We start from the raw sequence: 27,550 nt of genomic DNA, 5'->3' as shown, positions 1-27,550 counted from the left end.
TCATTTTGGAGACGTGACCATCGTCTTGTTTAACGGACTTACTCGTATTTGCGGCAAAAGCTATGTTTTCGTCTTTTCCTGCAAATTACAAACTTTACTCTCTTATGACAATTTATAGCGCCCTCTAAGTTCGAAAGGAAATCGAAAGTATAAGACCTCTGGGCCTGCCTCCGGAATTGAGGAAATCAGGTGACACACTATAGGCCTACTGGTATCATAGCGTTCATACCCTGCAAAGTGAACTAGGGAATAGCCATTTTCAGGCGTAACTTTGAGGATTATAACTTGACATTGACAAAGAGCCTGAATGATATAATTAATATTATTCTAAAAGTGATTTCTGACAGAATTGGATGGAGCACTATCATACATAGCCCTGCTATATCTTACAATAATGAGTAGGGCAGTTCGGGAAACCTATGGTCAATTTTATGTTATTCAAGATCATGAGGCCGAGTAAATCAGTCAACGTAACTTAATGACATAATTGGTTACTGTTTCTGACAAAGAAACAGGGTTGCCACTCTGATGAGAGCAAAATGTTCAGAAGAGCTATCCTGAACGAGACTTTCATTGCCGTGCAATCTGAGCAATTATTTAATGATTTACAGATATTTTTCAGTGCAGACGTACGTTTTGATATACTTGTGATTATGAGTAGCTTCCAAACCAACAATCACCATAACATTAGTAGTTTTGATTGTAATTATTTTCTCAGTCTACAAACGCATTTCGATGGCGTTAATTGTATCACAAACGGACCTACAGAAGCACTATAATTTGAAAGAGAAACTATGCCATTTTTAAGCACATATCACATTTTGTGATTGTCAATCTAACACAAGTGTAAAAAAGTAAAATCCATTCTTTATGTATAAGCTGTCAGCTTATTCTCCTGAAAGCATGGTAGGCAGAATGCTCCCTCTTGTAACTGAAAATACAGGCCACAACATAAATTTGGCTAAAAAAATTGGCATAATTTCCTGCTCAATTAATTATATTGCAAATATATTATTACAGTGGTATTTTATATCAGAAAACATTCTTCAAAGCAAGGAAGCTGCAACTTTGAGAAATCTTGAACTATTTTGTTTGTTCTGCATTAGGGGACGACTGCATTAACTTGCATGGTACCTGAAACCCGAGTCCTTGCCTGAGCAACTCGGGTGACAAACAGAAGACTTTTAATCCCCAAGGTGTGAATGTTCCATTGTTATGTTTATCTAATCCAGCTGGTGCTATTGTAGTGCCATTGTAGGAAAGGTAGGTCTGTGAAATTGATCCTCTAGGGAAGTAGGGTATTCCTAAGTTAATGGAGCCTTCCCGTAATGGTATGTTAACTGCAGTGTCCTGTAAGCCCTTTCGAGCACCGAAACATCCATGAATTGATTATTTGCTCTGTCAACATGACCTGTCGGAGATTGTGAGTAATGCTGATTATACACCGGTCGCTTTAGCAAGTCAAAGAGAGGCACTTCAACATCCCAGAGGGAGTGGGGAAAAAAGCTGATGTCTTAAATACATCACAAGAGCTTTTTCCGATGCTAAAAGTATTCTAATGACAGAACTCATAGGAAGTTTACTTTTCAAGAAGTTACACTACAGAAGACGTTAAACTAATTTTACATGTGACATGCAAAACCATTGGTGTGCCTCCCTTCCAATGTGATTTTTTTTTTTTTGCGTGTGAAAGAGGTCGCCCTCAACTCAGTGACACATCAATTTGTCTCGGGATGGGGTACGGGTAACCATGATATATGTACTTTGATAAGTTGTAGTGTTTTGCCGAAGGTAGGCCCTAAACGTACTTTCGACACACTCTTTGTACCATGAAAATAGCTCCTGTTCATTATTTGTGTATTCTTTTCTGTTATCTGGTTAGGCTAATGAGGACACAAGGAACGTACCTGATGGACATGATGGACATGGCTCCCTGAAGTTGTACAGGATTGGCTAAAGCAAGGAAATATTTAAGTTTTATCCGTGTTTTATAGAAATATAAACAACTTTACCAATTACATGTATATTATCCACGGAAATTTTGTCAATCAGGCCCAAAGGGCACATCATGGCGAGTGAGGGTGCAAAGCCAGCTGTACCGGCTACCGACTTTGGAAATACACTTTCAGATTTTGATAAGGGCAAGTACGCGACAATGCGTGGCTCCATCCGACAAACTTGAGAACAGATATTTGTTATTGCACAGTGCGTGCAATAGTATAGACCTGTGACGTAATTTGAAACTCAAGCCTCCCTCATATTGATAAAGGATGGACTCGCATAGGGATGTCAAACTGCGAACTACGGACATTGTTTTAGCGTTCCAAAGTTGGCAATGTTTGGGGGTTTGGAGAAGGTTGGGTTCGTATTCCTACTTTCTCCCTAAGATGGACAATATATACCTACTGATTTTTGTAGTTACTCTGTTTTCGTTGTCGTATGTGTAACAACTGATATGTTGTAATTCATTCAATGTTTGTACTCACTGACTGAAATGTAACAATATATTTATCTGACACAAAACTAGATCTCTGTAACCTCGTCGACGACGGATAAGCTTACCTTTACTTTAGATGATAAGCTTAGCTTGTATGGCTATGAAAGCCTACATGGTTGTGTTACACTTTTACAGTGGTATCAATGCTCTTGTGAAAGTGTTATACGGGAACCATAGCGACCGGGGCTGTTTAAACAGACAGCGGCACACTCGGAGTGTGGTGTCCGTTCCGAAGAAAATCTCCGCCGTTTGGAAGCTTGTATCCAAAGCAATCAACGAAATCTGATTGTTTAATGCGAAATCCTTCAGAGTTGTGTTTCTGAAGAGCTGAGTCTGTTCTGGTGTTATTGCATGTTGGCCTACTGTAGGAGAGGCGGAAAAATCGAGAAGAACAAGTATGTAGAGGTAAGATTTGCCAACAGGATTGTGTAACTTTTAAAAAGACGTACGGTACTCGGGCCTAGTTCACATTCAGTGTTTGACCAGGATATGATCAGCCATTCCATCGATACAACTCAATTAACGAGTCAGTGATCACAACTTTCCGAATTCAGTGCTGGTTGAAAACAGGTTATGGTTTCAGCAAAATTGCGTTCGATACAGTTGCTACACGGATCATGCAGGTCAAGTTATACTGACATGCACGGCCAATAACCAACCACGGTTACTCTAGCAGTGAACCAACGAAGACAAAACACGCTCACTTCTTTTCAAAGACTCCACCAAACCGGTGAACTAAAACATTTAATTTCCCGTGGCACACTTTTTATGACCAATGCCTTGAACGAATTCTAATTTTTTCGAGGCTTGAAAACTTCAGGATATCGTTAAAGTAATGCCACATGATACCTTTCTGGACAAAACCACGCGAGAACTGGATATGGCCTAGAACAATGCTCAGTCACAAAAAGGTTACAGTACAAACAAATGCCATGTACCCTTGTTTTGTAATTTTGAAACTAGGCTGACGAAATAAATACTACTTGGGAGATTTTGTTTTGTCACCAAACGTATTATGTTTACAGTATATAGTGCCAAAGGTTTTGTAGGCAAAGCTGCCTTGTGTGAACCAGAATATAATCATGTTCGTTTTAGAATTTCCGATTATCATTTTCTGTGGATCGACAAATTCACTTCTGTAAATAACTCTTCATTTGATGACAGATGCAGTATGCTATGGGAATAATTTAATCTTTTTCCGCTGCACACTAAACTTGACGAAGGAGAACTAATGAAGAAGGAATAACATATACACGATGGAAATTATCATTTCAAGTATGAAGTTGTCGTAGAAAAAGATTAGAGACACGCTGATAATTGAGAATTGTATCGAGTGTGAGACAAAGATAATACAATAATGTTACCATTGCAGTTTCCTTGAAGACAAAAACAACATCCATAAAGTAAACGAGCAAGACGTCATAATTGTTTTGCAGTAACGATACGACTGGGACAAAAGCTGTAAGTTTTGATAATACCTAGCTTTTCTTTCTAAAGTCGGTAAAGTATATTGAAATACAGAACCTTATTCTTGCCTACACAAGGTATTGTGTTACGTATGCAATGTAATGAATTTGAGTCAAAACTCAAATTATCTATAAAGTATAACATGGACATTTCAACTCTCATACAAATAAGGATTTGACAAAATTTTGACTCTTTATTTAATTTGATTTAATTTACTTGGTCGAAAGTTGAAATCTAGTAAGTTCGGTATGAATTGTGGAGCAGAATAAGATACAGTATTTTACAGGCAGAACGTGAACGATGGAAAATGTGTCAAAAACTACAGCTCCTGGAGCTTTCCCATAACATCAAGTATCGGCTGACTTACTATTTGGTTCTCTGATGTATATGGGGACCCCGAAAGGATCGACTTACGGCCCCCCCCCCCAATGTCAGAAATGTTAAAGCCTTGTTCTGTTCACTTCCTATTTACCTTTTTTACAATTCGAACCCTAAAGATTGTTAAAATCACCATCTTTGAAAAACTATAGTATACTGATTTTCAGAAAACAGAACAGGTCATCTGAAAATTTGATTTGACCAGGAGGGTTTCTGAAAATGTCTGTTTTTTTCACAGAATAGTACAATTTTTACGATTTTTCGTCCTTGTCTTCCAGGACGTGAGATGAAACATGGAAACTTTGTGAAGCGATGACACCGCCTCGATCATGGCAGACGTTACAGTAGAGTGCGACCTCAGCGACAGACAGCTCTCTCACCTACCAGGTGAAGTTTTGAGGAGCACTGACATCGAAGCTTTGAACCTTGAAAATAACCAAATATCAAGTCTCCCAGACAACATCGTCCATCTTCTTAATGTAGAGGAACTTGTTTTAAGAAGCAACAAATTCGAACAATTTCCCTCACAAGTTCTTCACTTGTACAAGCTGGTGGAGTTAGATATCGGTAGGAACGAGATCGGTTCTATCCCACCAGAAATCTACCATCTGAGGCATCTGGAAAGAATTTACGCCGATGACTGCGGTTTGATGAAATTCCCATTTGGCACTGGCACAGAACCGCAACAGATGAAGAACGATTCACCGGCTCTCAAAACACTCCACACGCTGGCCCTTCAAGGAAACCCGTCCCTGAATTTCACGTTTGGCGCGCTGACACCTGTTAATCTGACACGTTTGGATGTTTCGCGAACGAGCCTGAGGAGCGTGCCTTTACAAATGTTCAAGCTGGGACATCTCGAGGAACTCTACCTCAGCCAAAACGCCCTGCAAGAGCTCCCACATTCCGTCGGCTCGCTTAAAAGACTTAAAATACTCTGGGTCGATGAAAACAAAATCAGGGATCTTCCTCCGAGTCTCGGGGAGATTGAAAATCTCAGAGAGCTTAATGCGCACGGGAATCGCCTTCGAACTCTTCCTAGCGAGATGAGAACGTGCAAGAGGGTCGAAAAATTAAATTTATCGGATAATAACATTTCTGTCGTCCCGAATGTTATTGTCCGGATGACCCGGATGAAAGTTTTTACCCTTGGCAACAACAAGATAAGAGACTTTCACAGAAACGCTACAAATCTGCGAAAGCTCGAATACATCGATTTTGGCAGCAACTCGCTGGCGTCGGTGCCGAACGAAGTGTGCCAGTTACGATCTCTTAGATGCCTGATTCTACAGAACAACTTCTTGGAAAAGTTACCTGCCGATATTACCAAACTTGAAAATCTTAGAGTTCTGGATCTATCGAGGAACAGACTTTCAGAGCTATCACCGCAGATGGACTGTCTAACGCAACTTCGTGAACTCCGCCTCGGCCAGAACGGCCTGATTGAGCTGCCGGAGTGGATCGGTTCTTTGAAGCAACTCCGAGAACTGACCTTAGACGACAATAAATTGCTAGAGTTGCCCGACAGTATTGTCGAGTTAGATAGCCTCACCAGACTACAGGCGGCCAATAATGACATCCGGGTACTTCCGCCAAATTTTGAAAGGCGGCTGCAAAAGTTGCGCGAACTCTGCCTGGACGGTAATCCGCATTTTCAACCGAGCGATAGTGCCAGTCCGAAATCGAGGTCGATGACCCGAACGAAGATGGGTGCTTCTGGAAACAAAGCAGATCACGCGACATCTTCACAGAAAGGTAAGAATACACAGCACTAGTCGAGGAAACTGGTGAAATAATTGATGACCACAAAGAATGAGTGTATCACGACGCAAGAGATATTTTGAAATTCAAGAAATTTCGCAAACATGAAATGGAAAATAGTAAAGACAATTCAGCATTTCTTCTTACTTACAATCTTACTTTGAAGTAAATAAGTCCATTGATGCTTAAGAGGAAAATGTGATGACGTCAGGGGTCCATCATTGATATTCAAGAATGAATGTTTATCTGAAAGTTTGGATGAGATTTTTCAACTGGGGAATTTGACCTATAAGCTTAAGAAATGGCAAATTAGTATTCTGTGACCATCGATGTAGTCAGTGACAGTAAACAAATCACAGTCAAAACATCCGTTGACAGGTGCAGCCCTAAAGACATCCGCAAAAAAGGACAAAAAAGACCCTCAGTATGTTTTGTATCACACTCCGAAAATTATATTTTAATTATAAGTTCAATAGTAAAAACCACAGAAAGGAAATGATCAAATTATTATCGTTATAAATAATTATTTTAGGTAATACAAGAGTATTGACAGTCTGTTTTGTATTGGAATTTAATTATTTTGAAAAACGTACATACTCATGTCTTATTTTGCTGTTCAGATGCAAAGGACAAGATCGACGAACGTCATTGGTTGTGGATAGGACACATCTCGCGAGATCACGACGCTGTATCTCGTTACTCAGACACACCGCTGGGCAGCACGAACGATGAGAATACCACAAGAAAGAGTAAGATATTCTTGTTCCTGATTAAATTGTCAATATTCCACCTTCAAATTTCAAATATCTTGTCGAAGTTTTAGAAATAAACTCTATTTTGGAACAGAGTCTTGTTTTTCATCCGCTGGTATCTGTCCGACTAGTTCAGTTTTGTGCACCTTTGAAATTGCTGTATAGATCATTGTTCGCGTCAGACCCTTTGCAATTACCAAGAAAATGAATGACAGCTAGAGTGGCAACAGATTAAATGATGCGGGAAAATTTGATTGGAAGTTGTGGCATGGACCGACAGAATAGGGTGAATATTCCCTTTTTAACACTACATGTTGGACCTCAAAGGTTACATTAGTCTTTACGAAACAGTTTTGAAATAGATCGGAACATGTACAGTATCAGTACAATAGAGTATGGCTCCGGCATCGATCACCAGCACTAACATCTTTTTATGTACTAGCCCGACCCGATATAATCGATGGATGTATCGATATTGATATCGATCGATATACTGCGTATCGATTAACGTTTCCATTTTCTCTATGTAACTAGACTCACATGATACCTCTGAAAGTTCACTGTTTGAAGTATTTCTCTCTCAGAATGGCTGTTTAAAATGTTCTTGCAGAGAAAAAGAGAGTTTTCAAGAGAAAGGTCGAAGCGAAATTGAAGAGCACGTCGCGAGAAGGTATGTAAGAGATCCAGTCATTTAGGAATAACAGATCTGCACGCTTAGGATTGTCTGTATAAGTTCCTATCCACTTTCCAACTTTGGATCACCTTCATCGGCATACGGTGATACTCAATGTCTATGGTGCATTGTGCAAGTTAAATAGAACAATTCTCGTAGCTGTCAGATGGTTTGTTTCTAATTGCTACCCAATTCACCATTTTTTTCGACTTCAACATCCACACAGCCGTCCAAAATTTGCGTCAAATATTGCTAAACTGTAGGTCATTACAATGATCGCCATGGTACAGTCATAATATTAGCACTACTTCTGTCCTCCAGCTCGCAGACATCTCAATACAGCTGCCCGTCTGAAGAAAGATCGAGACGATGAACTGGCGGGAATTATTCCAACAAATGCAGAAAATACTAGAGGTATGCAAAAGTAGAGACCTATCGATTTTTAATATGCTCTCAAATGACTGAAGTTTGTTTGTAGTGCTACCTAATGTTGAGGAGGGTAACAGAAAACTAGTTGTTATTTTTATGCTAATATCATAACCTTAGAATGTTTGTATCCGTGAACCTTTGAACTCTTGCAAAACGTCCGGTAACCGATAACCTATTCAAAATCGTCAAGTGAATTTTTTGATCCATTATCTGATTACAATTTTGCAAAATATCATAGCGAAAGTAGATTTATTTTTGACTTTATTTTTACGCAGACAATTTGTCTAAAGCCTTCACTTACCTGGCGGAAAATTTTGAATCGAAAGAATGGAAACATTTTGGTATAAATCAGCTCAATCTGTCGCTTTCCGTCATCGAAGCCATTTCTCAAGACGCCCCCAACGACGAAACAAAGCAGAAATACCGCATGATGAAACTGTGGAGAAGTAGAAATGGGAAGTACGCGACGTACAGAACTCTGGTCAGACGGCTACGAGATGCTGGATTGGATCAGCTAGCTGATGGTGTCATGGGTAAACAGTCACATGTGGATACACATTGAGTCAAACTTCGACGGGGTTATGCGCCATTTTTCACAGTAGGTCAGACTGAGTACTTGAAATGTCAATTATCCGTGATCGAAGCAATACAATATTTTCCACACAGCGAGAGAACTATTACTTTCTGCCATAAACTGAATTGCTTCAGGAAGAAAAACATTATGAGCCCTAGAAGTGATTTTAGACTCTCTAAATCTTGCAGTTTTTTTCTCATTGTCTACATTTTGAATGGACGCATTTTGAAACCAGTTGAGAAGTTGAGTTTTTACGAAAATATGAACAGCGTTAACACAGAATATTTCGGTCATTTTGAATTCCAATTGTCGGTGAATACCAAGAAATCTTCACTGATTCTACAGTTTTCTTGGCTTTTGGTATCAGCGATAGAAGAGAATGGTTTTATAATTTCGTTGTTGAGAATGTAACGACTGAACAATCGAATGTTTAAACCTCTTATTTTCGAGGTGCGCATAACCTTAACGGTGACATTTCTTTTCCTCATGGAGTGAAAAACGCATCAGAAAGTTTTTTCCCTATCTGTAACTTGTACTGTAAGCTGTTGTAACTCCTCAAGGCGAAGTTTTGTTTATTTTTTCCAACTTTGAGTTGCATAACTGCTCAAAAGTTTAACAACAGAGGATTGAAAATGTACATAGTTTTCACCATACAACTTTTCGTATATCGGCATCACAAATCTGTTCAGGTTTTGACAATTCCTCTCAACTTTGGGCGCTTTAATAATTTGATTTGAGTAAATGTCATTGATTATGCTTGTCCTTTATAAAATGAAACGAAAATTAGATGTATCCTAATGTCTGTCACAGCTACATATAGCCGACCTTGATTAAAGACCCATTAGGCCCTAATAGTTGTAGTTGAATATATTTTCATCACTGACACTCTGTTTAAAAAATACGGTTCCTTGTTCCATTCCTGAGATGTTTGCGAAGTATTTAGTGCTCAACATCCAAGCATCCTGTGTGCTTGTTACATCCGATAACATTGTCTGCAAATGAATTTTTATTCGGGCTAGAATTAATTTGTTAACAATAACATTGCCTACTGTCCGGAATGCAATACGTTGCAATGCAAATGCATATTGCAACATACGTTAGTAAGCAGAACAGAAAATGTACTTGTTTTCTGTGACAAAAGTATAAGAAAGAATGTAAATTTTTCGTTGCTATTGTCCCCTTTTAGTCTATGCAAATAAAGTTTGGTGTTGTAGTATCTTGTTTTGTACCTAAATTACTATCGCGAAAGTTGCAGTGGCAGATAACTTCTAGTTTTTTGTGTAGCTCACACAAAGCGCGTATTTTGCAGGAAATAATCAACAAGATTAAATGATATTCACTCTATGTAAAGTCCTCAATTACTGGTGTTTCTAAGCCAGAACTACGTACTTTGAAAATGTATCGGTTGAAGGCGAACTAGCCTACTCCCTGGACGAAGTATTTTTGCCTTTGAGGATTTTTGGCCTTCGCCCACGGACGAAGGCTGAAAGCGAAGTATGGGGTCTAGGCTACAGGTGAACCGAACGACATTTAAAAGCACCAGAAAAATGTCAGAAAATGGTCTCTTGCCCAAATCTCAAATATGAAACTATTGTGACGTCGCGACATCTATATCTTTATCGACTATCACAGAAGAAACTTGGCATATCCATTCCCAAAGTGTTGTACCTGCAAGCTCAAGCGAGAGCAAAGCGCCCTTTTCACAATATCCCTGCGCCATAAAAACGTCCACAGAGCTGTAATTTGTGACTACGATTAATGAATCCTGTTGCCAGACGATGTCGCTGGCGCTTTTATTGTCCTTTTCTGGAAACAAAATAAGTGTTTACACAGTTGGTTCGGTTACAGTTCATCTGATTAAATTGAGCGCCTTCCTAAAGCGGGCGAGCTCTCGAGTCTGATTCTAACCGTTGGCCTGGCTTGCAACTATCTGTGCATAACATTAATATGTCTTCCATGATCCGAGAAGAGGAGACAACTGGAAAGGGTAAGTTCAACTGTAATTTACCAACCATGTATCGGAAAAATTTCCGAGCTATACAAGAATGCGTTGTTCGCAACTTACCGACGCAATGATGCAAACACAGTATTAATGGAGGACTCCGACACAACGGCCGTGATTCAGAAGTGAAGCCCAACCGTAAACACTTTATGTCAGAGTTGACTGCGAGCTAGTGAAACTTATAATTCATAGAATATTTTTCCTGTTGTAAATTTTATCATTTTCGAAGAAAACTATCATATCAAAACTATCAACCGCAAAGAAATATAACCTGTGTAACTCGGCACGTCTCACTTTAATACAACCACGTACACAACCTACCTCTGCTATGTCTGTTATACATTAACAGCTTTTGTATTACAATCTGACAATGTTCGTGGAAAACAGCATTTGGACCTTACATTCTGTTGAAGCTGCGCACTCTGATTTTGAAATCCAACAGAGCTGTGAGGAGAAAATAGCTTAGGCAGCCTCCAGTTCTACTGGGAGGGGAGATCTTTGGGATTTAAGCTGCATGAGAAATGTAAACGCTGACCTCCCCTTCACTTTGCAAACTGTAAAACATGACCCTCCCTCAATTCATTAATTATTAACAGTATGATTACACTGTATGCTGCTGATGACATGATCGGAAAAGTTAAATTATTATCGTGGGGGCTAAACGCACAAATTTTGGACTGCCCGTAATATCAGCTTGTTAACCATAGGGAGGCTCACTCCTTAGAGCGGACTCATACAGAACCAGATATGAACTGAAAACGCTCACGTGTTTCAGTATATATTGCAGTTGTCAGTGAATTTAAACTTTTGCCACATGTTTGAACTTATTGAAAGTTTTATGATCAACATCATGAACAATATTCACCACAGATTAATTACAAGGTCGTTAAGTATATAAATATGTAATAATAAAAATACTAAATTTCTTTGACTGCTGTCATTGTATCACCACTTTATACAGCAAGTGTAATTGCCTTTAGTCAAGTCCTTCAAGCTATATATGCCAAACTGTGAAAGGTCATTAGATATACAAATTATAAATTAGGTGACATGAAAATGCGAAATATCTTTCACCAACATAATTGTCTCACCAATATACATGGCAAGTTTCATAAACTTTTCATCATGCAATTTGTGTCATCTTCTAAGATTGCAGGCCAACATTTTCGGACCGAAGGGAGGTTTTACCTATTTTGACAAAGACACAAGAAGAAATTGTCTCGCCATAAAAACTAAATGTACATAAGTTTTATGTTCACCATGCGATATCTGAAAAACCCGGCTCATCTCAACTCAAAATGTCGATGTTTTCGTTTTCACACTTTATTAGAGTATGACGTGTTTTTCTCGCACGACGGAACAAATCTCGATGACTGCGCATGGGTGAAAGAAATGGCAGGTAAACTCGAAAGGGATCACAAACTTACGTGTGCATTTGCGGAACGTGACTTCATCCCCGGTAAGCCTGTTTTAAAAAATATGACACGGTGTGTGAAGAAAGCACGGGTGATGGTTCTGGTGTTGTCTCCGAGTTTTGTTCAGAGCGGCTGGTGTACGTACGAAGCTCAGGTCGGACTGACAGATCATCTGACCAGGGAACAAATTATGGTAGTACCAGTTATGCGGGAGGAGTGCACGAAACCAGATTTTATTGCTCATCTGACGCATCTTGACAAGGAAGAATTCGTCGAGAGATTTATCACGATCGTCAATTCAGGTATTCGTTTTACTCCCTTCCATCAATAAAAATACATTGTCTTCCCTTTCATGCTTTCTGAATTTATCACTGGACAGAAGTTGAAATCTGCCTGCCATTTAAGTGTAATGACCATTGTTGTATCATTTCTTTAGTCACAACAAATTTTACACACCATGTACGCTTATTAAAAGTTTAAAAAATCTGATCGCTGGCAAGTGGCACGCATATAACAAAACAGAAAAAGTCACTGTGTGGGAGCACTTAGGTTTATCATGTTAATTATCGTATAATATAACTATGTGAATAAGCAGAAGTAATCGCAACTAAAAAAATACTCAGAGTGTATTATATGGGAAATGAAAGTATTTTGCCTGACCCTAAAAAAAAATCAAAGATCGATGTTGTCAACACCTAGGTATCTTAGATTTCGGAAAAAGGGGGAAGCTGACAGCCAGCTGAACGTTCAACGTTTGTTAACTTTGATCATTTCTAGATGTTTTATATTTAATTTTGCTTTCTCTCCGACAGACAATACCTCACAGGAAGACATGAAGGAGTTTTCATTTGGTGAAAGAGTCGGTGGGTAATCAGTTATTTGCAGAAGATTTTGTTCCGATTATGATCATGCAGTTTGTCTCTATTCAATAAGTATTCAACAAGTTTTCAACATAAAAATCAAATATAAAGATGAAAATAAAATAAAAAGTCTTGCAGGAAATTCAGCCTCCAAAACTATTGCCGAAGATAAACACAACCAAACCCAAGCATGTAGCATTCATAAAGGTATCAGGTAATTGGAAAGATATACAACGGAAGACAAAACTTTCAAATTTCGGCACAATTTAATCAATATTTTGAAAATCGATTTACTGACACTGCAAATTCTCGTCTTTGATTTTATTTGGAGACCAATTTAATGGAAGGATTATCACAACGCAGAATTCGGAGCCAAATCGCTTGGTAACATCCTTTGATATCAATGAGACTTTTACGTCACTCAGCGCTAAAGGAATTCGGGTAATTTATCAGGAGTCTTGTTTAAAAGCGGTTGTTTGCTACCTAGAGACTGGACAGAAATTGTAGGTAGCGAGCCGATACGGGGAGGGGAGGGAATTCAACCCCGACTTTAGTACATCCCATAGAGAGTTCAAGCTACAAAGCACAAACTCTACAATTTTCCGTTAAAGGAGGGTTTCAAAAGTCTATATATTTTTGCAAATCCTAATTTTAAAACTCGTCATTGTTTTTCAAAATGATCAGTCAAAATGTGTAATTCAGGTCATAGGTCATGGTAGGGCCAAACAAGTATCAACAGTCTACATTTTATTATCATTTTCTTGATCAAAAGTTTGCATGAAGCGAAAAAGAAGGTTTCAAAACTGCGGTACATAGTTTTATACCATTGCAATAGAAGTGCCCCCCGGAGGCGCACAAATATTTTTAAACGGTTGCATAAAAGAAATTAACCCTCATTTTATCCATGCACAAAAAGTAGTGACCCACTCCTATACTGTCTAGCTTGGTCCCAGTTTCTTCAATATTCTGGTCTTTTAAAGCCAATTGACAATGGTACACTAGCCAGAGTCTCTCAATATCCTGCGGATAAATGAGTTCTGAACAGTCATTTTTGAAAGTATTCTTGAAGCTCTTCCTCAGAGACTATGAGAACGAACATACTTAGCCTGAACTAATGGGGATTTGTCTATAGGAGCATTCATAATGAAACAAGGAGAGAATCATAATCAGAATTCTGGTTGTTTAACCCTTTCACCACCATGGTTTGGCCCAAACCCATTGTTATCAATGGTGGTTGTGGACCTGTTTACAGGGAATTGGGGGCGAACAGGCTACTTTCTGTTCGTTTGTTCTGGTTGCATGAAAAAACAAGCACAAAGAAAGACAGAAAGAAAGAAAGAAATTGCGTGATACAAAGAGACAGAACGAACTTTTGTCTCGTTTCCCTTTTATTTCTTCTTGAAAACAAGTACAAACAGAAAGAAGGTATTTTCGGCTTGTTTCTTTTTACTTGTCTTTATTCTTTACCTTAACAAAGCAATTTCAATTTTTCGTCTCCAGATAGAATACTCCAAACTGGAGGAAGCTTTCAACAAGCTTGGGAACAGTAATAAGCTTGCAATGTGGCGTTATTATTGGTCACTCTTGATCGCCATAATATTTGTTTACTGGGTCTACGCACTGTACAAGACAGCCCTGCTTTGCTTTGAATTCCAGACCATCGCAACAAGTATGATTTGTATCATACTTGGCTGCATCGGATTGGTGTTTTCTAGTGTTCAGGTAGGTAGTGATTGGTTGACGCGATGCATTTGATTGCGAAATTGGTTTTATGGGACCGTGGGAGATGATCGATCTTACAACCGATCGTTTTTATTGTATACACTATAACAGTTGAATTTTGGTTGCAATTTTGACATACTGCAACCAAAGATATTGAATTTGCCGTATAAAGAAGAAGAAACTGACAAACTCGCAGATGACGCAATGAGCACATTACATTATCACTTTGATACACCTGAAGAGCATATGGCCACATTCCCTTTATAGTAGATATCAGTGTTTGTCAGAAGGTGACTTGTATACGAATAAATAATACGTAATCCTAAAATATTGTCGTCCCACAACTTACCGTGGGCCCGATATTCTCCAGTCTTGCTTAACTTATTAATTAATTGTCCTTTGTGTGTATGTATAGATCATGGGCCAGCAGACGTGAACCCCCTCCCCCCCACTTTCTTTTGGAATTTTGCGGACGAAGTTCGTACCTTCGAGCACGATAATTTATTTCCTCCAATGATCAAGCGTTCATTAATGTACCCTCCTTTAGATTAGCCAAAGGTCTGTTGTCATCGCAACTGAAGTCCTTGTGAACCGATGGAGCGATAAGGTGTCGATCGGGTTCTTTTTATTTATTTATTTTTATTCGTTCTGACATCCAACAGGCATAGCCCAATAACTGGATGCAAACAGAGAAAAATTAAAACATGAAAAAGACAAATTACAACATGCAGAAACTAATTTTTAAAAAAAAGGCACTAAACAAGTAACAACAGAGACTGACAAACATCAAAAACTCTCGGTAGTAAAATGACTATCAGCAAGAGATAATAAAACAGATGACACTTGTGTTTTAAAGCACTAAGACTGGTAAACAAATCAATATCAAAACGATAGACACTATTTAAAAGTGACATTGCCCGAGACGAAAACAATATTTAGACAGGTTAACGCGGTGATTTGGAATCCGGAAAAGGTCAGAAGACCTGAGACGCCTTGGGGGCACAAAGAAAGTGAAGGAGCTATTAATATCTGGACAATCGGTAATAAAATTGACACACTTGTGAATAAAACACAGATCTAAAACTTGACGACGAATAAAAAGAGGCGAAAGTTTAAAATAAGAACATAATGTAAAATAATTATCAACATTGTACTCCACACCCTCCTTAAAACAGAGAAATTTTTCAGTGATGAGATTGTTATTCTGCGCCTACCTACTGGGTTATATCTGTCTCATCTTAAACGTTGGCCTCACGGCTTTGAATGGTGAGTCGCCTCCCAGTCTCGTCTTTCTCTGTAATTAGCTACATTTGAGAAAGGGTGTTTTAATTGGATAAAACATTTTTATTCCTTTTCACCTTATAAATCAATAATTTTAAAGAATTGATCTATTTTTAAAACTGTTTAACTTTTGCCTGTTTGTTTTTAAAGTGTTTTTTTTTGTTTACTGATTTGGTTTTGTTACCTTTTTTCCAATATAGGTAACCATTTTGTATCGAGCGCCTGTATTAATTCAGTCAATTAATTGTCCTTTGTGTGTATACATAGACCATGGGCCAGCAGACGTGAACCCCCTCCCCCCCACTTTATATATATATATATATATATATATATATATATATATATATATATATATATATATATATATATATATATATATATATTATATATATATATATTATATGGCTAGTACATTCGTTTGTTGTTTGGTGGTAATATACAGTCTTTTTCTTTTCAGATCACAATATTACGCTGCCGTACCTGTTCAGTTACATGGTGATTCAAAACAAATTGATAAAAAGTAAGATTTGTCACATAAACACTTCAAGAATCAAAGAATCAAAGGGCCTATGAAAATATGTTAGATGCAATCGTCATCTATGCTAGAGTTTGTATTTTGTAAGCTTTCCTGAGGTCCTAGCATTTTGCGTCAAATTAACGGAACGAAATTCGGAGGGAAGGTGATTGTTCTCGGCTGTCATACTTAACATTTAGGAATTTTCTTTCGTAGGGTTTATTTTTACGACATCGTCTCGAGTCATAGCAAAGTGGCAATATGCAGACCAATTTATCTTGCCATAGTTTATTTAAATGAATGACATTGCATGAGTTAATTCACTTTCACATTATGAATTAAGTAAATAAAATCAAAACACTTTGATAAAGAAATAACAACAACATAAGAATAGCTGACGAAACCTTTGCCATAATACCTTTGCCAGAATAGTTACGATATTATCGTATGTAACATTATAAAGATTCTGTTTTAAATGGAAAGTACCAATCATAAATATTCAAGTCATCAAATCATTGTCTTTCCTTAGATGGCGTTGAATTGGTAAAACTTGTGTCCATCTTCATGGCGTACATGTCTCTGCCCATCGGATTCTCGATTTTGGTGTGTCTTATTTTATACATCTGTTTTAGTAATTATACCATAAGTAAGTAAGCTTGCTCGATGCATTTGGTAGACTTACACCTTTAGCAGGATGTGGTGAACTTTCTCAACAATCTTGTTGCAACAGTGGTCTTGCCGCAATCTTCTGTTGTTTGCCGCAGTGGAACGATCCAATTAAATGCATAGTATTTTTTACACCTGTCACCGCCAAATCTTTCCCAAACTACATGCTACGAATGTAGAAGAAGACTTCTACATGGGAAAATGGAGGAGAGAGTAGCTTATAGATACCGGAGTCGAACTATTAATCCTAGTTTTTTACATTGAAGAAACTAACTGTTACGTTTTTCCATTGAGCCTTAGCGACACCTGCAGCTTTTCGTCTCGGACTTTGTATATCATGCAAGTAGTCATGCATCAAATATTGTACAACTGTAAGATTGTAATCCTCGATTGTTCTCTATCAGACCATCAGGAGCCGTGCTATCCACGAGGGCAGAGCGAATGCAGTTTTCTTGGAAAGTAGCATAATGGCAGGCCTTGTCAGACGAGGTCTCATAAGACGTTCTTTCATTGTATCCTTGAAGGGTTAATCTTGTAGTAGTGTCACATGCATTATTATTTTTGATATAACAGCCATGGCATTTGCAGTACAAATTATATATATATATATATATATATATATATATATATATATATATATATATATATATATATATATATATACCTATATATGCCTATATATGCCTATATATATATATATATATATATATATATATATATATATATATATATATATATATATATATATATATATATATATATATATATATATAAGTATACAGATGTCCTCCTGGGAAATTGCAGTGCTCGATGCTAAAGCAGAGCGTTATAAATAATAACACAAAATTACTTCTTCTGTCTGATGATTGCAGGATGCAAGAAACTTAAGTAACAGAGATCATTACTTTGTACTTGAAGTAATTTTGTGCTGTTATATATATATATATATATATATATATATATATATATATATATATATATATATATATATATATATATATATATAAATCCAAAGTGTTGTAAAAGTTTGAGTCCGAATAACTGTCCTCAAAATATTGTAAAAAGTTTGAGAACCGAATATCTCTGTCAACGAGGCGTGTTTTACTTTAATGAACAATTCATAGAGATTATCCTTAATACGATTGAACAGCTGGCGTTTGTGTACTTCAAGACAGATAAATGCAAGGTAAGCAGTGTGCAAGTATTGCACGGTTTTTGTCAGACACTTAGAGCGCTCAAAAGCAGTTTTCATGAAGTTCGGGGATACTTGCAGCTTGTGTTGGCTTTAGGGATAGACCATAGAATCTTGGGAGGTGCGTTAATGATAAGAACATGCGGCGGAGACCTACTCGACTGTATTTTTGCGAACGTAGCGGTGTCAGGTTACAAATGTTTTCACAATTTTACCTCCTCCTCCCCTGTCAAAGTCTTGTGATCCTGCCATCATTGAAGTGCTGCGAGTATCTTTCCTGTCGTCAGTTGACCAATCGTGATGAAGTTAAGAGTCCCTGTGTTACACTACCTGCTGAACTTGACTGTATCTGTAAAGTGGCTTCGTGAATATCAGATTGTTGTGATTAAGGACCAAATGATAGGGGCAACTTTTGACAAATTTTCATTAGTTTTGTTCAAATTTCATTAGTTTTGTTCAAATTTCCTCAGCCTCTTCCTAAATATATCCCGTTAAATACAAAGTACATGTACTCTTGTCTCGCAAACTCACCACACAGTGTACAATATGAAATGGTAATGTAAAGGTAGTATGCGCCTCGAAAGTGAAACTTAAACTTTGCTCAAACTTTCCTAAAGGAATCTTTCGATCATTGTCTTTCAAAATCAAGAATAATAATCGGGGTTACAATACAACTTTTGGTCCTAGAGAAACAAATAACCCAAGATTTACCGATATTTAAAATTCAAAATGGCCGCCATCCCTTTGTTAACTCTATGGAGAAAAATGAAATTTTTGAATTTCAGAAAACTAAGCCAGTGAAAAGTTTTCTTGCGCCAAGAGCTTTAAAATGAACCCCAACACGTGTTATATCAGAAAAGAATTGTAAAAGTTTGAGAGTCCAAATCTGTCCTCTAAGCGCGTTCTACCTTAAGAAGTCAATTCTAGTATAGACGAGACTAAAATTCATTTTTCAACGGTGACCTAAGGCTGCATTCACAAACAGCTCTGGATGGGGGATTTAAGGGGGTACATGAAAAGATTTACAACATGCCGGGGGATCTGAAAAAATGGACACTACAAAGGGGGAGGGCTTGAAAATTTATTAAATATCAAATTCCTTTTCAAATGCCTTCTAGATCTGGCACTTTCATTTCCTGCCATTTCCATTTTCGGCACGCCCTTTGGGCGCAAATTTTAGGGTATATTAAACAATTTATCGATGATCCAAGCAGCCATCTTGAGGCAAAAGATTTCGGTTGTCACGATTTCTACTTACCCAACCCCTCTGTAAAACTGTCCTCTATAATGACTAAAAGTTTCAGCTTAACCTTTCAATGGCAATTTGGGAGATAACTTTTGATAAATTCTCCCATTGACAATACATAGGGTATGGGTCAGTGTCAAACGTTCATGTCGCCGTACGTACATTTTTTATTTTTTGAGGACTTTGACAGAATACAAACTATTTAGAATAGTGCATAGTGTCATCAACAACAACTGGAAGCTTCAGGTCAAACAACCTTTGAATAACAATTTAGGAGACGGTAACCTATGTGTTATTCATAGTTTCCTCATCGACTACAATGTATAGTGGATCAACATTTCAGTGACATTCCAAAATCAGATTTCATGCACATACATGGACTTATAACTACCCTAGTCTAATCAAGTACATTAATATTAATAATCAAGCGTACATAAATACACAGATTTACCGAGTTTTGTATTGGAAAAAAATATTCATACCTGTAGTTTCCTCATAGACTGTAATGTATAGTGGACCAACATTTTTGGCAAATTCGAAAATCAAATTTCTTGTAGCTACATATATGCACACGTAACCACCCTCTTCTAATCAAGTACATAATGTCAATTATTCAGGGTTCATATATGCACAAATATTGCAAGTTTTAAACCCCTTTACTACCTATGGCCGGATATTTCCGGCGCCATATTGAATTACCATATACCTTGAGTGCCGGAAATATCCGGCACAGTTAAATAGGCGTATTTGCTTCGTTTTTGTCGCTAAAAATCCCGTATTTTCGGCACCAGCACGCAGCACAACTAAGATTGATGTATTCCGATCTGGCCAGAATGTGATTGCGCCCCGTACGTCCGAGTATGGCCAAAATCCGGAAGCAAATGTCGTGACCCATGACCTCGACCCTGAAAGGTCATGCTGATCACAGAAGCGTCGCGCTGATTGTTTACAGTTTTCAGAAGTACAGACGATCGCGAAGATGTTTATTGGGGTTTTTTTAATGATATGAAATGTTTATATATTGAAAACAAATGATTTATATGTAAATTTGTTCTATTAACAGCAATATCCGTGAATGAAACTAGAGGAAATACAGTTTTTTACCATAAGCCAATGAAATTCATAGCAGCCATATTATCAATATGACTGGTCACATGACTGGTCATGTGTTTGGTCATGTGATATGTTGTTCCCTAAAATGTATTTTTAAATATTGTAAAATATTTTTTGATAAATCATAACCATTTTAGATGCATGTTTCTGCAAGGAAGACATAAAGCAGGTGTTTACAAATATAAAATGTGTTGATTTTCAAATACAGAATCATGTCAGATGCTGATGTTATGGTTCATTTACTCTGCCTTTTGTGAGAAAAATCTTAAATAGGAACATCTATAAATAAAGTAAAGGGTAGTTATTATTTCAAATATGTAAAGACAATGCCGTGAAAATTGCAACTGTATTCAAATTTGCATCATTTTATGGATTCAAAACACGTCCTGATGCTTCAAATATTCATATTCTTTGCCAACTCTGGCCACATGACGTGTCATGTGATCAGTCACGTGACCTGGAAATACAAAATTTATGTAGGAAAAAGTGGGAAATTTCATGCTGATTCAGAAAATATATGGTTTACAGTTTTGTCATAGACTCCCATGTCTAGTGGATCAACATTTTCGGCGAAATTCCAAAACTAAATTTCGTGTACACATGCGCACATGTAAACACCCCATGCTAATCAAGTACATTTATATCAGTTATCAAACGTCTGCAGATGAACAGATATTGCTAGTTTTATATTGGAAAATATGCGTTCATAGTTTTCTCATAGACTACGATGTATAGTGAATCAACATTATCAATGAAATCCAAAAATCAACTTTTTTGTGCACACATTTAGTTTTTACCTGCCACCTCAAGCAAAGTACATTTACATGAATTAATGCATACATATAAATCTAGAGATATGGTTTGTTTTTGTGGGGAAAATGTTAATAGTTTGGCCGATGCACTCACATGTATCATGATTTAATATTTTTGGATGAAGCAATATATCGGCCACATTTTGCCTTCCTTTGAGGGGGCTTCAAAATTATAGCAAGTTGGAAGGGCGGGCTTGAACACATTGCGAGTTTGTTAGGGGGTATTTGAAAAATCTTAGAACTTATTTGGACTCTCCCACCCCACCCCCTCCTCTAGAGGTGTTTGTGAATGCAGCCTAAATGATGGAAAACACTTCAAAGGTATACCGTCTTCCTATTAGTGCAAGATGCGAGGTATAATGATATTCAAATATGCAGATTACACTAATGAGCATTGTTTCGGTATTAAATTCTATGCTAATGACCCTTAATCAATGCGGAATATTCATGTACCTCGGATCTTGCATTGTATACCGTCTTCTATCGTTCTTATATCGTATACAGGAAACTCTTAAGAAATATCTGAGTAAAGGAAATCAAAGCGTACGTATGACATTATCGTTCTTTATCTGTTTACACCATTATTTTTAAACCTAATATCTTTAGTTTCATTATGCTAACAGTACATGTCGCGTACATAATTTTACATTTGCTAAGAATGATTAAAACTTTATAAAACATGTCTGATCGACTTTTCTTTCGTCATACGCCGAAATGATATCATTATTGTGGTCCTCAATAAAGATCGTGCCTCTGTACTGAAATCGCTATTTACCTAAATATCCTTCTGTACAACAGAACCGGGCCGGTGAATATCTAAGTAAGACCTGTGGAATGTACATCCGACGGCTTGTTGATAACTCCATGCCCACACCGTTGAGTGGACAGCGCCATACTAAACATGGGATGTGTCTCTGTCAGATGGTGGAGAGTGAATATTTTGGCGAGCTTGTTTGACAAGCATTCGACACTGATCTGCTACCGCTTGGCCATTCGGCTGAGGACAAATGGCATCGTTTAACCTAAAAAATATTGTAAAGTACAGTGTCAGTTTTGACGAGTCATGAACAAGATTGTTCATTGAAACGAGGATTTTTTCCTCAAACGACCAACCTGACTTAAATTTTGCAACTTTTATCGGATACAAAAACATTATACTGCAGTCACTATGACATTGTCCTCACTCTTTATTTTTTTCTATGTAAAAGAAGACTTGCCTTTCTGTCAAATATTGTACACTAGCGCGAAGTTTTTGGTATACTGTAGTGACAAAGTGTAACGTCAAACGTTAATGTTCATGTAGTCTTTTCAATAGTGTATAACCTGGATTGAGTTTTGAATTTTCACGCATTTCTGAGTACAATTTGTTGCAGAATTTTGCTTTCACCTAAAACTTTAGAATTGAAATAGTGCATGTTTATTGGCAACTTTATTGTTATTTATCGTAAACAAGGTTACGCATAGACCTCTTTTATAGGGTCTATAATTTAATGCTTTCGAAGTTTATAAAATTTGAAGTGGAATTAGCGAATGTTTCGAGGGAATTTTTTCTGTGGGGGCGCTACTTGCAAAAGAAATGCGGCTGCGTATAAATCCGGACGGCAGTTATTGCTGTAGTGTTGCTCCTGTTAATAGCGTTATGCTTAAAGTACCTGACATGTTACGCTGAAAGTAGTTTCATGGTAGCTGTAGTAGTTCATATGGCTCTGAACAAAAGTCGTGTGAGTATCCTACATTACCTTTCGTAACTTGTGAAGGAAAAGTCCACAGAATAAATCCAAGCAATAATAGAAAGATAGTGTACATAATGTTTTAGGTAAGTATAGCCAATCTGCGAGGAGAATGTGTTGAATAACTGCCAGAAATATTTGTCAAATATTTCAAACAATTGTAATATAGGATTAATTTGTAAGGTAACAGTACACGCTATTCATAAAACCTATCTCAAATATGTGTATTTTGTTTGAAACGCGATAGCTTTCTCAAACTTACCCTTTCAATTTTTATTGACACAACACCAAAGTTTTTTTATATTTCTACAGTGGGATTCGTCACAAGCATTGCATTTGGGCATATTTTAATATTGTGCGAAAAAATAATATAGTTTTGTATGTTTCGTTTGTGCCTTCATATTGAGTTTTCTCTGTAGCTAGGTTCTCGAGTATTGCATATTTTACATGTTCATGGTTTTGATGTAAAGAGTATAGGTTCCACCAGTCCAAATTTTTTGTTTGTTAAGAATTACTTTGTCAATATTACATGCCACTGGTGTGTGTACTCAAAGTTTTGTATCAATAAGTTTTGACGTCCATTGTAATCAAATTCAAACTAGACAGAGCTAGCTGACACTGCCAACAATAAAGCACAATTATATGTATACCGATTACATAAAATGTGGGTGTCGTTCTTCTTTTACGTGCTTTTGTTTTCCAGAAAACAACTGGGCATTTTTTATTCTTCCGTAAGATAACTGAACACCATGAGAAGTGACATTTCATGAGCAAAACTTTGCAGAGTTTGCTGTATTGTCCAGCAGAAATTTAAAAACTGCATCTGGTCTAAACCGGTTCATACAAGTTCAAACCAGTCATTTATCTTCTCCACTACAATTTGCATTTTTATTTTCACTCGAACGATGTTCCACTCTTCTCTCACGAATGAGATTAGGGGTGGCCTATTCGAGATGAGGAGGTCAAAACGGAAAAAAGAAAATCTGGAGAACATAAAACATTACTTAAAAAATTGCAGCCAGTACCCTTTTCCGGCAAAAGTCGCGCAAAGGTGAACCTAAAAGGTTTGGATTAGGGTGAGTGGTATGTATATATGTGAAATCTAAAAGGTTTAAAGTATTTCAACGCAAAAATACATGTCTGACTATCCCTTACAAATCTTTGACTTTCTCAACTGTTTATCAAAATATGTTTCTCTGTTAAAATGGATTTCCCCTGTTTCTAAGGAAATGAAAATATGATTTAAATTTTTCGATGGGTTTCAAGGGGAATATTAAAATTTTAGATGGGCAAGAGGAATATACAAATTTATGCAAAACGGTCACCTAGGTCTTTGAATCACATACAAGTATTCCTTACATATTGCGTTCTCTTCCCTATGAAATCACTGGTCAAAATTTGAAGCAACACTAGGCTATAAAAGGCTGTCGTTTTTAGTCCCACGGACAACATCCGGGGGGCTTATAGCTTTGCTCATGTCCGTGCGTGCGTGAGCGTCCGTTCACGCAAATTTCTCAGAGATGCTGGGAGCGATTTCATTCGAACTTAATACAAACATTACTCCCTATATTATACATATGCGCCTTGATTTGTTTTGTGATGCGATCCAATATGGCCGCGTGACGGTCATTTTGTTTCCTATATTTGATGTGTATAGTCAATAGTCGGACAGGCTTTGACCAAACTTGGCACCAGGACAACGCACTGTAACTTACATTTGGACGTAAATTACTAAGTATTTTAGCAATATGATCCAATATGGCTGCTAGACAGCCATGTTGTTTTTGTTGATGTACTTTTAATGAATAAAATGAGCTACAATATGATTGATCTTGTTGTTGTTGTTGTTGTTGTTGTCGCTGTTATTGTTTATTGTTGTTGTTATTGTTGTTGTGTTGAATAAAAATTGACCGCAAGAACGAATGTCAGCTCTGGAAGTTTGCAAGGAAATTAATCCTTATCTGATTCCGAAAAAATTACTGACATTCATCATGACAGTTCAAAAAACTCTGAGGTAAAATGTATTGTATAAAATTTTGTGAAATGAAGATACTGTGATACAACAATATTCAGTGTGTCATTAAGCATCTTTACTTCGGCCAATTCCGAATTTGCATATTTAATGAATTTCTCTAATTGGGGATATCTATCTGATTTTACTGGACCAAAGTTGATGAAATTGGCTCTGTTCATTGAAGATAATATGATATAACATTATTGAAAGTCGTTAAGCATTTTTACATCAGCCAATTCATAATTTGCATATTTAATGAAATTTCCTAATTAAGGATATATATCTTGATTGACTCAACCTAAGTTGCATATCTAATGAACTTTTCTAATTAAGGATATATATCTCGATCGACTCAACCAAAGTTGACGAAACTTGCTACGTACATCGGCCAATTCCGAATTTGCATATTTAATGAATTTCTCTAATTAGGGATATTTATCTGAATTTACTGGACCAAAGTTGATGAAACTTGCTCTGTACATTGAAGACACTATGATTACATTATTCAAAGTCATTTAGCATTTTTTCAGCCAATTCCTAATTTGCATATTTAATGAACTTTCCTAATTAGGGATATATACCGGGATTTACTTGATCAAAGTTGGTGAAACATGCTATGTACATTGGTGATACCAGGTAAAACAATATTGAAAGTCATTTCGCGTTTCCATGTCAGGTAATTTATAATTTGCATATCTTATCATGCTGTGGTGAACATTGTCCATGATGTTGATCATGAACACTTTCAATGAAGTTGCAAACATGTGGCAAAAGTTTAAATGTACCAAAACTGCGATATATAATGAAACACGTGAGCACATTCAGTTCATATCTGGTTGTTGTATGCTTTACAGCACAATTTTTTTCCAAAATATTTGGATTACATTTGGCGACCTTTGACCAACTTAAATCAATCCCTGCAATTGGTGGTTGTTGACATCACTGCTTATTTGATAATAGTCCTTTGTGTTCTCCTTTGAAAGTTGTGTACATTTAGTGAAATTGCCCGTAGGTAAAGCTGATACAAAACCTGACCCTTTTGTTCTTTAATTTGAGTTTGCTCCATGTGAATGACACGTCGGAAATCATTTGCATATCTATTTCTATGAGCGTTATCTGGGTGACGAGATAAACGAGCGCGCCCTGCTATGGTGTCACTGTGCTATAAAAAGCGTTCCGGGTCAGCTCCAAAATTGGAGACGCTATACCATAATATTTCCCCTCTCATTAGCCAATCAGCGGCCAGCGCGCCATCAGTAAAAATTGTATTTCCTGGCAACCTCCACATGCGTCCTTCGTTACGTACGCCATACTGTGTCGAACTCCCGCGCCGTATTCGATATTCTGTCATAATGTCGAACAGTTGTGTGGCCACTCTGTCAAAACACAATTTCAAAATCGCGTACCAGTTTTATTCTGGCTAAGACAACCAAACCCCATATATCGCTGTGATTTCTAGACTCTGGCTTGAAGTCCTGCGAAATATAAATCGTGTACCTACACAGATCGTTCAGAATACCCCATTTGTATCGGAGATGGCAGCGATACAAATTCTACCGTATGGGGAACAGTTGTGTGGCCACTCTGTCAACACATTTTCAAAATCGCGTACCATTTTTAGTCTGCGTTTGACAACTACAAAACAGGTATCGTTTTAAAGCTCTGACATTGCTCTTCTTTCTTGCAAAATGTTATACGCGTACCTACACAAATAACCTTTATAACAGTATTTCTAATAGAGATGACGAACATCCACAAAATGATTCTCGGTACTTGAGCGAAATCGATAAACTGGGGGTAGAAATGAATCGTCAATATTTCGCATATTTGTTCACTAATCGGACTCCTTGTTGGACATGACCTTCTGCAGAACACGTGGATTATGTTGACTGTCGAAATTCGTCGAAATTCACAAGACAGGGGCTTAATAAGCGGCCCAAAATGCCGATCACACTTGGTGGGTAATTTGTGACCCAGCGTGACCTGTACTTTATTAATGATGTAATCTGGTCGATGATTGGCTGAATGCCGGAATACATTATCATAATGAGTCTCCAATTTTGGAGCTGACCCGGACTGATAAAAAGCGTTCATAAGGAGGGACCTTCGCCTTTTTCTTGTATACAAAGCGAGAGTTTACACGATTGGCTCGTCGTGCATATAGAGTCCGTTGCGGCTTTTCTTTTACTTCTTAGATCTATTGAAATCGGACGACTCCCTGAAGCTTAAGAACCCAAGAACTGACTGAACATTGGCCTGACTTTCGATCATTTTCTACAACATCAGAATGTCTTCCGGGGTCCAAGAACAGAGAGCAACTGAAAAAGGTAAGCTCAATTGTCAATCACAAGCTGTATTTCGGCAAAATGACAAGTAAGCGTTGTTTGTTAAAATAGCATTGCCCCAAGTCTTAGTATATAAATATCAAACCTGAATAAACTGGGGCAATATA

General features: G+C 37.4%; 4 protein-coding genes across 6 annotated transcripts in view; all 4 read left to right on the top strand.

Annotated features, from left to right (window-relative positions):
• The window catches only part of LOC139115517 (leucine-rich repeat protein SHOC-2-like), a 63,796-nt gene extending 54,052 nt beyond the window's left edge, over nt 1–9,744 (top strand). Inside the window, exons 2-7 of the mRNA XM_070677669.1 lie at nt 1,883–2,925; nt 4,586–6,097; nt 6,724–6,852; nt 7,466–7,525; nt 7,850–7,942; nt 8,233–9,744. Coding sequence (XP_070533770.1) covers nt 4,672–6,097; nt 6,724–6,852; nt 7,466–7,525; nt 7,850–7,942; nt 8,233–8,519 — 1,995 coding nt within the window. The 5' untranslated portion in view covers nt 1,883–2,925; nt 4,586–4,671 and the 3' untranslated portion in view covers nt 8,520–9,744. The remainder of the gene's footprint in view (nt 1–1,882; nt 2,926–4,585; nt 6,098–6,723; nt 6,853–7,465; nt 7,526–7,849; nt 7,943–8,232) is intronic.
• Nucleotides 9,745–10,432: 688 nt separating this feature from the next.
• On the top strand, nt 10,433–15,182 carry LOC139116624 (uncharacterized). The gene is made up of 6 exons (XM_070679221.1): nt 10,433–10,518; nt 11,864–12,250; nt 12,761–12,811; nt 13,140–13,249; nt 14,309–14,530; nt 15,078–15,182. Exons 1-6 carry the CDS (start codon nt 10,479–10,481, stop codon nt 15,180–15,182), a joined length of 915 nt encoding a protein of 304 aa, XP_070535322.1. The 5' UTR covers nt 10,433–10,478.
• A 533-nt stretch (nt 15,183–15,715) lies between these two features.
• Nucleotides 15,716–24,783, top strand: LOC139115514 (uncharacterized). Of its 2 annotated transcripts, XM_070677664.1 has the most exons (7): nt 15,716–15,796; nt 16,269–16,331; nt 16,855–16,928; nt 17,396–17,503; nt 18,142–18,177; nt 21,859–21,897; nt 22,153–24,783. In XM_070677664.1, exons 1-7 carry the CDS (start codon nt 15,721–15,723, stop codon nt 22,309–22,311), a joined length of 555 nt encoding a protein of 184 aa, XP_070533765.1. In that variant the 5' UTR covers nt 15,716–15,720; the 3' UTR covers nt 22,312–24,783. The 2 variants fall into 2 exon arrangements, with proteins under 2 accessions (XP_070533765.1, XP_070533766.1); XM_070677665.1 differs by lacking the exon at nt 21,859–21,897.
• Nucleotides 24,784–27,177: 2,394 nt separating this feature from the next.
• The window catches only part of LOC139115513 (uncharacterized), a 35,219-nt gene continuing 34,846 nt past the window's right edge, over nt 27,178–27,550 (top strand). For both annotated transcript variants that reach the window (XM_070677662.1, XM_070677663.1), the window contains exon 1: nt 27,178–27,425. In XM_070677662.1, coding sequence (XP_070533763.1) covers nt 27,386–27,425 — 40 coding nt within the window. In that variant the 5' untranslated portion in view covers nt 27,178–27,385. The remainder of the gene's footprint in view (nt 27,426–27,550) is intronic.

Source organism: Ptychodera flava, chromosome 17, assembly GCF_041260155.1.
Source record: "Ptychodera flava strain L36383 chromosome 17, AS_Pfla_20210202, whole genome shotgun sequence".
In the NCBI taxonomy this organism is placed as follows: Eukaryota; Metazoa; Hemichordata; class Enteropneusta; family Ptychoderidae; genus Ptychodera; species Ptychodera flava.
The sequence above is the reverse complement of the archived record's forward strand: the minus strand, read 5'-3'. Positions and strand labels throughout refer to the sequence as shown.

Coding starts and splice junctions, on each gene's coding strand:
- LOC139116624 (XM_070679221.1), top strand. CDS start 10,479: ATGTCTTCCATGATCCGAGAAGAGGAGACAACTGGAAAGG. Junction 12,251..12,760: donor TATCACGATCGTCAATTCAG/GTATTCGTTTTA, acceptor TCTCTCCGACAG/ACAATACCTCACAGGAAGAC. Junction 14,531..15,077: donor TGGTGTTTTCTAGTGTTCAG/GTAGGTAGTGAT, acceptor ACCCTCCTTTAG/ATTAGCCAAAGGTCTGTTGT.
- LOC139115514 (XM_070677664.1), top strand. CDS start 15,721: ATGAGATTGTTATTCTGCGCCTACCTACTGGGTTATATCTGTCTCATC. Junction 16,332..16,854: donor TCAAAACAAATTGATAAAAA/GTAAGATTTGTC, acceptor GTCTTTCCTTAG/ATGGCGTTGAATTGGTAAAA. Junction 18,178..21,858: donor TCAAGACAGATAAATGCAAG/GTAAGCAGTGTG, acceptor TATCGTATACAG/GAAACTCTTAAGAAATATCT.